The sequence below is a fragment of the Thalassophryne amazonica genome, chromosome 2 (assembly GCF_902500255.1).
Source record: "Thalassophryne amazonica chromosome 2, fThaAma1.1, whole genome shotgun sequence".
NCBI lineage: Eukaryota > Metazoa > Chordata > Actinopteri > Batrachoidiformes > Batrachoididae > Thalassophryne > Thalassophryne amazonica.
This window is the reverse complement of record NC_047104.1, coordinates 73,383,626-73,395,735: the sequence shown is the minus strand read 5'-3', so window position 1 is coordinate 73,395,735 and position 12,110 is coordinate 73,383,626. Positions and strand designations below refer to the sequence as shown.

Here is a 12,110-nt window from a genome sequence, read left to right as displayed (position 1 = left end):
GAAAGGAACCGGTTCTCGATACCCATCCCTATTGTTGACACACGTTATTTGTAAGTTACTCATAAGTCAAAATACATCCATTGATGCTTCCCATTAATTGGATGAACAACTGAAAGTTGCAGTTCTCATGCGAACAGTTCAGACTGTTACAAATATTAAAACCATTCACACACAGAGTATATACAAAGTCTTAATCTTACATTTTCGTTTCAGGCGGATTCATCATCACAGCCTGACAAAAATGTATCCACATAAAGTGTACCGATTGTGGAAACATGGCATCTGAAAATATTTTAGGTCCTGTTGTGGCTGAAGAAATGTACCGCTTTTAAAGAAGTCCCCCTGTTTTGTCTGTTCCTGGTGACACCGGCACTGTGCCGCAACAAGACAATTAACTTATTTTAAAAGCTGAAAGTGTCACTGCGCCTCATTCATTCACATCAGCGTTTATCATCATCATCATTAGCATCAGTCGATTCTTCAGCATTGTGCACATGATGAAAATAAATCCCATGACCACCAGACAAAAATAAAATAAAAATTTAAAAGTGTTAAATTACTCTTTTTGGCCTCCACATGGAGTGGAGAGGCCCGCGCGACAGCGTACACGTGCTTGATGAGTGTGCTCATCAATATTTATGTTTCGCCTGCCAAACAAAAGGGTTCTGTTGGTGGTGGAAACACAAACTAAGCCAGAATTAACCTGTTTCCGACCCGTACCATACTGTGCGTACCAACACGGACCGCTCAGTGGAAACGGGGCTGTCAGCATAACGCTGGCTAAATCATCAAGGTATAACAGGGCCCTAATGTGCAAATCAAAAGATGAGTGGATTACAGTTTACCTGACAAATAAGAACTCAGCCATGCATGCCAGCCTTCCAGAAGTGCCAAATAATTTCCTATCTCCTGCCAGCAAGATACCATGGTCAACTATATCAAGTACTGCTCTCAAGTACAGCAACAGTAACAACAATGCAGAATCTGCATCCATGGCCATCATGCAATGGTTTACAACTTTTGTGAGGGCAGACACTGGAATGATGAGCCCGAAAGGCCGACTGTAAGGGCTCAAGAAGATCATTCTCTGACAGTTGGGCAAGAAGCTGCCTTACAACCACGCTTTCCAGCATTTTGGAGAAAAATGATACATTAGAAATAGGTTTCTAATTCTCCAACAACCCAGAATCCAAACTAGACTTTTTTTTTTTAGCAGGGGTTTTATTACAGCCACATTAAAGCCGTCTCAAGCGCTTCCAGTGGTGAGAGATAAATTTTTGACAGTCACCAAAGTAGGCTCCAATGATGACGACAACTCCTTAACCAGCTTGGCAGGCAGTGGATCAAGAATACATGTCGTCACTTAGCTGCCATCACAATTTGGGATAGCATCTCCAAAGAAGCCTCAGGCCCCATGACTACTGGGATAGGCTCCAGCCCTCCTGTGACCTTAATTGGAGTAAGTGGGTATAAAAAAAAATGGATGGATGAATCTCCAAAGGAGTAGTGTCAAAATCTGAACTGGTCTTGAATCGTGGATCACATTTGCTAAATGAATATTAGATACAGCTGGAGAATGTCATGTATTCTCACCACCAGGTCATTGGCCTCTCACAGTCAAAAGGCTTCAGAGTTTTCAGAGCCACAGTTAACCGTCAGAAACACAAACATTACATAAGTGTCCCCGTTACATGCACATAAAAATCTGTCTGCCATCTGTTTATTGGCCTTTATCTGATTAAGTGTCATGTAAATGGAAAATCTGATATGCTTTACCAATAACGATATTATCTGATTATGAGAAATCAGATTAACACACTGGATTTCTCTCAATACTCAAATTTTCTTTGGTACATGTATACCATTAATCCAGATTTAGTTGTTGTTTCACATCCTGCGCATGTGTAAAAGCAGTTGTCACTCACATTTCCAGAGGTTCACAAACCTGCTGTCTTATCGCGACTCGCAACATCCTTCATCAGATCACAAGGTTCAGAGAGTCCGTTGTGCTCACAAAGAAATAAAAATTGACAAGATGCCCAAGTGCCCTTTAACATCCCTGTGTTTCAGAGTTGTAAAGGGCAAATTTCTTGGTGATCTACGGCGGTTTATAGACAAATAGATTAAAGATGAGGGGAGTTTCCTAAAACTATGACTACGTTAACATGGCATTAATATTCGGGTTAAGGTCAATATTCCGGTTTCTGAATCATTAGGACTAACCCCGTTTACATGCTTAAGCAGAGAGAGTTACTCCTGTATACATGGTCATTGGTATCATTTGGAAAATCCCCATCTAAACAGTGACGCATGTCTTCCAACCGGTGCTTGATTTGGTCTGGCGTTCGTGCAAATCCTGCTTCGTGTAAAACCCCTCACTACACACTTTTCTCAACAGGCATTAACATTTTCTCATTTTTCTCTACTGCGGGCTGCCTCCGCATCAGAAAGCGAGTGTAGTCTCTGGACCTGTTGCCAGATTTGGCGCAGCTCCGCACAGCAGAGACGGGAGCAGTGTGAGTGGCCCCGCTGCGGCATTATCGAGCCCGCAGACACGCATCGGAGGCAGAGCAATTGCGGTGATGCCGGTGCTGCGACCGGCCCACCTGATAAGGATGCAGACACAATGCGTTGTTTATCTCTGCTTCTGTGGTGTCCGGTGGGCTGCGTGCGCCGCATACAAGTAGTTGCCGTACTCAAAAGACCAAGATTCAATGCAGATAGGACATGCGCAGAACACAAAATAATGTTCCTTTCTATGGTGATATCCCAATGTGCGTTGATACGACCTGATATTCGGGTTAGAAAAGGAGTAACCCAGGGGTCTTATTCGGGTTTTTAAAACCGGAATATGAGCATATTTGGGTTTTTGCGGGGTGTTTACATGGCCGTGCGCAACCGGGTTATTGCTAATATTCCGGTTATGAAAGGGTTACTGGCTGCATGTAAACGTAGTCTATGACGTCATATTTAGGGCGCGAGGATATCAACACGTGAACCTACACACACACACACACACACACACACACACACACACACACAGAGATCTTGTGTTCAGGCTATGGTTTTTCTTCAGGAGCTGTCCTTTCTTCTTTCTCTGCTTTCAAAAAAATCCAACTAATTAACTGAAATCATGCAAACCTGGGTTTTCCAATTATCAGATTACTGAAGTGCATGTAAATGCGAGAGATCAGATTAATAGATATCTGATTATTATGGTCACGTAACCAGGCCAATGACAAAAAGAAAATACAGATGTCCTACCCATTCTTTTGTTCAACCAAGAAGTTGTCAATGAACTTGATGCTGGCCTTTTTCATCTTACAGTTCACACTCTTTACCTGCAGCAAAGCATAGTACAGATTATTAAAACCTCATACTTGCAAGACCTTCAGTGTTGACTACTTTGTAAAATAATGACCCCAGACTTTAGATTGGATCAGGGGTTTTCAAAATCAATCCTTGTAAACAAGAGCTCTGCAGGTTCTCTGGTTCTCCTAGATTTATTTTCACATCATTATATTAATCTACAGTAGTCACAGCTGTGGTTTCTAAACATTTTGTCCCACTTTGGAAGCTCAATGTACAGTAGTAATAATAATAGCAACAACCTTTTATTTTTTTCCTTCTGCACAAAATCCACCCATCGTTACACTCTGCTTTTCTTTTGGAATGAATCTTGTTAATCTGCATGTAAGTGGCTTTATTTTAACAGTAGTCATGCTTTACATTTACACAATAAGCATAACTCATCTTCCACAGACCAGATAGCTCAGTTGGGTTAAGGAGCTGGGGTACAAATGTGTAGACCTGAGGTTTGTTTTCCAATCATGCTACCTGTCTGTGTCCTTGGACAAGACATATCGTCTATGGTGTTCCAGTCCACCCAGCTATATATGGGCACTGGCTTTGGCTGGGCAGGTAACTTGGGATGGACTGGTGCCCCATCCAGAGGGAGTTAAAGATACTCATCTGCTTCATGCTATGGAATCTGGTATAAACACAAGTACCAACAGGCTGCAGGGTAACTATAGAACTTACTACTTCTTCCCCTGCAATGGCTGTGCATGGGTTTTTATAAATTACCAGCTTACTTTAATTCAACTGAAGTTGTGTAGCATCTGATTATTCTGTTACAACACATTGTATTTAGATTTCACCATACTTGCTGTATGATCAAAAATCCAAATTAGAAAAAATGCAAAACCCAGAATACAGGCAAATATGAAAATAAATATTTTACTCTAATTATATTCTAAGACGCTTATTTGTGGACGAAATCAGGGAACTGTACACATTTTGCACTCACCAGTGCAGGCCACAATGGATAACTTCTGTATTTGCACCACACAAATTGCCCCTTTGTAATTGAAGACTCTGAAAGATCAATGAAAATTCACACTTAATATCGACATATATTTATGGATTCTAGTTGCCTATGTAGGGTGTATTGTATTTAATCATATCAATCTCTCACTTTTGTTCTCTTGCATCAAGAAACTGGGCAGCTCTTCCTCATCATCATCTTCCTCTTTGAAAGACACAGAGCCCATCAGTTGCTCATTGTGACTCAGTTCTATGGACAGATCTGAGGACACTGCAGACTCATCTGTTTCCAAGGCAGGGAACAGTGAAGCAAGCACAATTACTGTACATGTTAACTCACCTGAATGAGTTTTAAAAGGTGAGCAAATAAATTACCTAAAACACAAGATTTCAGAAAAGCATTAAGTTGACAGTTCAAAAAGATTCACCTTGCTCTGTTGTATGAGACACCTCAAGTTCAAATCTTGGTCTGCATCGTTTTGATGGCTGAGTTGCGGTATCCATGTCTGAGTTTGTTTTCTCCAATTTCTTTCTTTGCCTCGTCGGCACTCAACTGGAGAAGCACTGCTTCCACTGCAGGCCTGCTTTTGCACAGTTGCCACTTTTTTTTGGACTTGTGTTGGTCTGGCAACATGGCACTTCCGGCTTGGAGACTTTGATGCGTTGCACGAGGAACGCACCCCTGATGTCTAGGACAGAAAAGATGCAATTTATTTATATAAAGAAATCACACTACATGGATTAAAGCATAAAATCAAACAACAAAATCCACTGTATGCTTTGAATGAAATACCACCAAGAACCTACATTAATAATTGTTAACACATCAGCAATACTGTCTGAAGCAATGGGACAAGATCAGTGTATTAACTGCAATAGACCCAATTTATATCAACCTGATGTCAATCTTTGATCTGGTGTTTGTTTTTCATGGAAGTTGTATATGGCAAATATTCCCTATATTAAGTCTGTAGGCCAACTAGTTTTTTGTTTGTTTCGTACCTCCATGGTGCTCCAGTAACAATTTTATTGACTGTGGGCTTATTTTTCACTGCAACTGCAAGTCCCGCATTTCTATGGAGTTGGCTCAGTCATGGCTAAAAGTAAGAGTTCAAAAATGTATTTTGTGCAGTGTAACAGCTATCATGCCATAAGTCATAAAGAAAAAAAAACAAGCAGAATTTCTTTGATCATTTATTTTTCAAAAATTTAAAAGAGAGAACCTACAAATGTGACTCACCCACTTGCCTACAAGTGTTACTAATATTATGAAAATGAAAACAAGAGGAATTCCACACACATTTCTCACATTACTTAAAAAAAAAGAAGATATAGTGTACATGGTTATTTTGAATGCAATTGTAAATTTGAAAACCTGACCATTTTTGTTTTTACATTTCCTGATGAATGACAAATTGAGACAACGACTTTGATTAAGAAAACGTGCCTTTCAAACCCACTGTCAAGCTATGGGGTTTGAAGGATTAATTTAATAATAACACCAGCAATATCTATTGCATATAATCATAGAATGTACAAATGCATTTATAACTGGAAAAATGCAGTTTTAATTTGAGTACTTGTGAGCAAACCCATGTTATCAATTAATTAATAACAGGGGTTTGCTCACATGACTGTGAAAGGTGAGAAAAGCCCCCAGAGGCATTGTGGCTAACAATGTTTTAATGTCAACATTCTGGTTATAAAACGTGAACTTGTGTTTTCATTGTTTGAAGTGTTAAAATGAGATTCATCTGTAAAGACATTATCAGACACCTTTGACCGTGTGATGACTTCAGTGCATTGTTGCTCCACGCGTTTTGTTCTTTGACGGGATGTGGAGATGTCTGAAGCAGAGGAGCTGTGGACTGGTGTGGAAGTCAAACAGGCTTCTCGTTCTAGCCGTTTTTGTTTCCTGCCTCTTTTTGGGGTACTTGACAAAGAACAGGCCTTGAATTGCATGGATCCTTTTTTGACAACGGGTGAAACATTCGCTGAGAAAACTTTCTCTGATGTGTTCTTCTTGACTTTGCCGTTTTTGGTTTGAGTTCTACCTGAAAGGCAAAAATAAGTTAGCAATTTCAAAGATCATTAGCTGTCATTTTTACACTAAAGAATATATTTACATGAAGAATTCTTAGTTAGCCATTAACAAAAATGCTCTATGTCCTCAACATCACTTGACAGGGTCACATTGGAAAACAAATACAAGTAACTCCAATTATCACACTGGCAATTTCACAAGGCAAGCTCCAGCAACCTTCCAATCAAACGTTCTACCAGGGCCAAATTTACAAAAATGCAGTCACGTATTTGCTAAAGGCGCCATGTGAAGATGAAACCTTTAAATCTGCACAACTGTTACAAAGATCCATTTATAAGAAGCAAATATGAATTCGGACAGCAACCACATATTCACATTGCATTTATCTTTAATAAAAAAGAAGATGAAGAAAAAGACATATTATATACTGTACCAAGCCACTGGCATTAAAATGAAGCAGAAATTAGGACCAGATCTGCTTTGTAACCAAGTTGAATCAATTTTTGAAGACTGATGAGAAATGTCATTATGGCTGAGAAGCTAATTTTATTTATTTCATTTATGGTTTCAGTGTGCTCATTTTTATTGTGGGTGAGATTGGTTATGGTCATTTACTTATTTTTTTTTTTTTTCAATTAATATAGAAATCTTGATCTAGGGACAACCCCGCAAATCAGCTTGACCTATATTACAACATGTGGCATCACTGTCTCATATACTTGCCTGTCCATTTAAAAATAAAAGAAAATTAATTGATTTTACTCAGTTTCACCAACTGGTTAAATATGTCTATTTATCTGTAAATACTGATAGGTTGTTTGAAATTACATGCAAGATTTTTTTAAAAGTGTGTGCAGTTGTTGGCCACATGAATAATATGATCTAGACAAACATTATGTAATCATCTGTAATTTTTTATGCAAATACCTGTGCCACTTTAAAAATGTGCACAAATATTATGTAACCATCTGTAATTTTTATGCAAATACCTGTGCCACTTTGTGCACTCAGTTTTAGGGCAGTGGCATGTCTGCAGTGTTACAGCTGGTCTTTAAAAATGTTTAGTGATCCTTTCAAGTTTTTGTCATTCTTTGAATAGAATACTGTAAACTGGCTTTAAGACTATAACAAAATTCAGAAAACAATCCAGCATCACATCATGGCATACCTTTCACTGTTGTGTGACCTGGTTTTGCCATCTTGCTTTCATTGGATCAGGCGTCTACTTCAATAGATTATCAGGTTTGATTTCCTCTGCTGTGCATGTGGGAAGTGCCTACAAAATCCAGAGACGGGGTTAACGAATACTGTTGAACCTTCCTGCAACATTTGGGCTCTCCAGAGGTTGCATTCATAAAGCTTCCTGCTACAAACAGGACTCCTTGTGACAAAATTTTCTAATTCTTAGAATTATGCAGCTTTGTCAGAACTTCCCCTTAAACATAAGACTAGGTTCTGGTAAAGATAAAACATCTTAACTTTTAAGAGAGTACCTAAAGTTAAAAACTGTTACAAATAGGGAGGAGGACTTCTAAAAGTCTTAAGAGATCTTAAGCAGATGAGAAAATAGCATAAAGACCCAGAGGCAGGATGAATATTCTCCAAGTGCCGCATGACAGCGAGTTAATGCAGCACCACGGATTAGATCATGCAGGGATAGTATTGTGGTCAATCTCATTGAAGACGTGCTCACATCTCTCACTCAACAGAATGACACTGTAACAACAGAAAGTGATCTCAATGCTAACATTAGAGCCATTTCACAAGCTCACACTGTGGCACAGTTAGTTTCATACAAACAAGGCATCCAGATGATTGCAGTGCTTCTCCGCCGACCAATTGTTTGATTCCACTTCATGTCATGGACACAACGTCAGTGGTCTGATACATTAGTTAGCACCTAGAGAACTGCTGTCGATGCAGAAGACCATGTCTTAATATCTCACCTAAGATATGATAATTCATAATTTTAGATTATGATCTTTGATTTGACCTTGACTTAGACTTATGAACTTGGCATGACCCGGGTTGCGAAAGGAAGGTCCACAGAATTTATATCTTCGTTTTGAGGCTAAGCAAACATTTATTTCTTTGAGAGTACATTATTATGACTTGCAGTACCAAAAACAAATGGTGTTTTATCACCTAAACGAAACAAGGAAAGTGGTGACCCAAAGGTTAGAGAAACGTGCTTGTAACCAGAAGGTCGTAAGTTCAAGTACACCATCAGATCTCCCTGTGTAGAGCGCTGTGTGTATGGCAGCAGCCTGACATCAATGTGTGTGAAATGGTTAATGTGAGGCATCACTGTAAAGTGCTTTGCATGTCTGTATCAGATGGGAAAGTGCTATATAAATGCAGTCCAGTTACATTTAAATTTATGTATGTTTAAATTTTGACCATTGCAGACTCTACATACAACATGTTTAAAGCATACAATGTTTTTTACAGCAGGTTCTTCACTGTACCTTCAAATTTATTTTTATTTATATAGCGCCAAATCACAACAAAATTGCCTCAAGGTGCTTCACACAAGTAAGGTCTAACCTTACCAACCTGTAGAGCAATCACACAGGCAACAATGAATTCATCCTGTTTCAGTACAATAACCTTAGTCAGTCTACTTAGCATGAAAGTTGTAACAACTAAAGGCATCTTGACACTTGCACAGCTGTGCAATTCGTCGTGCCAATGTGTCCTGCTTGATGCCCTGCTATAAAATAATCATTTTTTAGACAATGATGCATTTGCTCTCAGAACTTGGGTGAAGAAACCGTTCTCTCATCGCTTCCAGAATCACAGAGCAATTATCTACAGCTACAGGTTGTCTCGTGCTTGTTGTGTGGTGCAGAACACATTTGGTATCTTGTCCCAAAAGGTAATTATTTATAATATATATTGCAATGGATTTGTAAAACAATTGCATTTTCATTCCTTCCTATGAGTTAGATCATGTATCTGTAAAGTTATGTTTATTATAGATGTAACATCTCTTCATAATGTATTTTCAGGTTCAGGTGCCCTGTGTGCAATTAGGGCTGTCACAATTATTACAATAGTTGTCAATCGCGATTATTTTTCATATTTGCGATTACCGTGAATTATTTATTTTATCCACAAAGCATAAAACGACTCAGAATCTGACGTCATTGTGCTGCAGCCTCGCTCTCGTCTTAAGGCGGGACAATAACATGGAGGCTGAAGAGCGATCCGTCCTGCCGTTTGGATAAGACGGCCGATTAAAACAGTGGCCGTCTTCTTCAAAAGCCGTCTAAAATGCGGAGCTGTCGGTGTGTGTGTGTCTGTGTGTGTCTGCGCGCACGCACGGAGTCAAGAGGCTGCAGACTGCGAGGGAGGGGGTGCGTGAGGGAGATTCCTGAATGCAGGCATGACACGTTACAGTCTGAGAACCATCAGTGCGCATCGAGCGCAGAACAGAGAGAGGATTTTAACCCGAGTGAACAAGTAAAAAAAAAAAAAAAAAAAAAAAAAACGTGGTGAAGCTGCTTTTACTTCTCTCTGAACTTTCTCTAAAGGTGTGATTCTGCTGTTACCATCCTGTTCACACCATGTGCACGTCGTATGCTGAATTTATGAGATCATGAGATGAAATAAACGGTCAAATAGCTTTAAAAACATATTTAAAAAATGAGAATATATGAATGAACTGAGCCACAAAAAAAACAAAAAACCCTGTCATGGAGAAGCTGTGGTGATGTTCAGACGCACAGATTACAAAAAGCAGGTGAGAACTCTGAACTTTAACAGCTGTTATTTTCCAAAGGTATTTATTTGTTCAATCTTGAGCTTAATGCAGTGTTTAAGCACAAAACATGACTGATGAGGAGAAAATTTCAGAAATGCAACAGAAACCACCACAAATCAGAAAAAGTTGGGACTGTATGTAAAATGAAAATAAAAATGTTGCACTATTCCCAGTTTCTCCACTCACAGAAGCCAAACATTGTTCCAGAGTTGTGTAATTATACTACAATAGTAGAATATAAAGAAGCGAAAAAAAAGAGAAAAAAAAATAGACAATATATTCGTCAATCGCAATTATTTGTCTGACAATTAATCGTCTCCAGAAATTCCTAATAGTGACAGCCCTATGTGCAATGACACGCATTGACATGTAGTGTTTTTGAATAAGTTACGCAATGTTCACGACTAGTTAACACAAGTGCCACGAAATTCATACCTGCCAGAAATTTTGAACATTTCAAAATTTTCTTTTCGCACTGGCCCATACCCATGCACATTTCACAACTGTTTAGGAAGAGTTGGGCTTGAGTCCAGAAGATCATGGGTTCAAATCCCCACCTGACTGGAAAAATCACTAAGGGCCCTTGGGCAAGGCCTTTAATCCCCTATTGCTCCCGGTGTGTAGTGAGCACTTTGTATGGCAGCACCCTGACATCGGGGTGAATGTGAGGCATAATTGTAAAGCGCTTTGAGCGTCTGATGCAGATGGAAAAGTGCTATATACGAGGTCTGTAAATAAAGTATAGGTCCTTTTTATTTTTTTCAAAAACTATACGGATTTCATTCATATGTTTTTACGTCAGACATGCTTGAACCCTCGTGCGCATGCATGAGTTTTTCCACGCCTGTCGGTGACGTCATTCGCCTGTGAGCACTCCTTGTGGGAGGAGTCACCCAGCCCCTCGTCTGAATTCCTTTGTCTGAGAAGTTGCTGAGAGACTGGCGCTTTGTTTGATCAAAATGTTTTCTAAACCTGTGAGACACATCGAAGTGGACACGGTTCGAAAAATTAAGCTGGTTTTCAGTGAAAATTTTAACGGCTGATGAGAGATTTTGAGGTGATACTGTCGCTTTAAGGACTTCCCACGGCGCGAGACGTCGTGCAGCGCTCTCAGGCGCCGTCGTCAGCCTGTTTCAAGCTGAAAACCTCCACATTTCAGGCTCTATTGATCCAGGACGTCGTGAGATAACAGAGAAGTTTCAGAAGAAGTCGTTTTCAGCATTTTATCTGGATATTCCACTGTTAAAGGAGATTTTTTTAATGAAAGATGTGCAGACGGATTGCAGCGTCGGCTCGCAGCCGCCGCGACGCTCCGCCACAGGAAAAACACCTCTGTTGGAAGCCTTAAGGACAAGTTGGAACATGTCCAGCTGTTAAACAATTTCTCATATACTCACTCCACTGAAAGCCATCAAAAGCCGCCTGGATTTTACAAATGGTTATCAACACGGAGGTGTTTTTCCTGTGCCGCCGCACCGCGTCGGCTGCGTCCTGACGCGCGGACCCGTCCGCACGTCTTTCATTAAAAAAAATCTCCTTTAACAGTGGAATATCCGGATAAAATGCTGAAACCGACTTCTTCTGAAACTTCTCTGTTCTCTCACGACGTCCTGGATCAATAGAGCCTGAAATGTGGAGGTTTTCAGCTTGAAACAGGCTGACGATGGCGCCTGAGAGCGCTGCGCGACGTCTCGCACCGTGGGAAGTCCTTAAAGCGACAGTATCACCTCAAAATCTCTCATCAGCCGTTAAAATTTTCACTGAAAACCAGCTTAATTTTTCGAACTGTGTCCACTTCGATGTGTCTCACAGGTTTAGAAAAAATTTTGATCAAACAAAGCGCCAGTCTCTCAGCAACTTTTCAGACAAAGGAATTCTGACGAGGGGCTGGACGACTCCTCCCACAAGGAGTGCTCACAGGCGAATGACGTCACCGACAGGTGTGGAAAAACTCACGCATGCGCACGAGGGTTC

General features: G+C 40.1%; 1 protein-coding gene across 1 annotated transcript in view; it reads right to left on the bottom strand.

The window, feature by feature from the left end:
* The window catches only part of si:dkey-127k13.1, a 70,233-nt gene that overhangs the window by 52,624 nt on the left and 5,499 nt on the right, over positions 1-12,110 (bottom strand). Inside the window, exons 2-5 of the mRNA XM_034163008.1 lie at positions 7,539-7,646; positions 6,103-6,380; positions 4,755-5,015; positions 3,265-3,341 (exon numbers count right to left, since the gene is read on the bottom strand). Coding sequence (XP_034018899.1) covers positions 3,265-3,341; positions 4,755-5,015; positions 6,103-6,380; positions 7,539-7,569 — 647 coding nt within the window. The 5' untranslated portion in view covers positions 7,570-7,646. The remainder of the gene's footprint in view (positions 1-3,264; positions 3,342-4,754; positions 5,016-6,102; positions 6,381-7,538; positions 7,647-12,110) is intronic.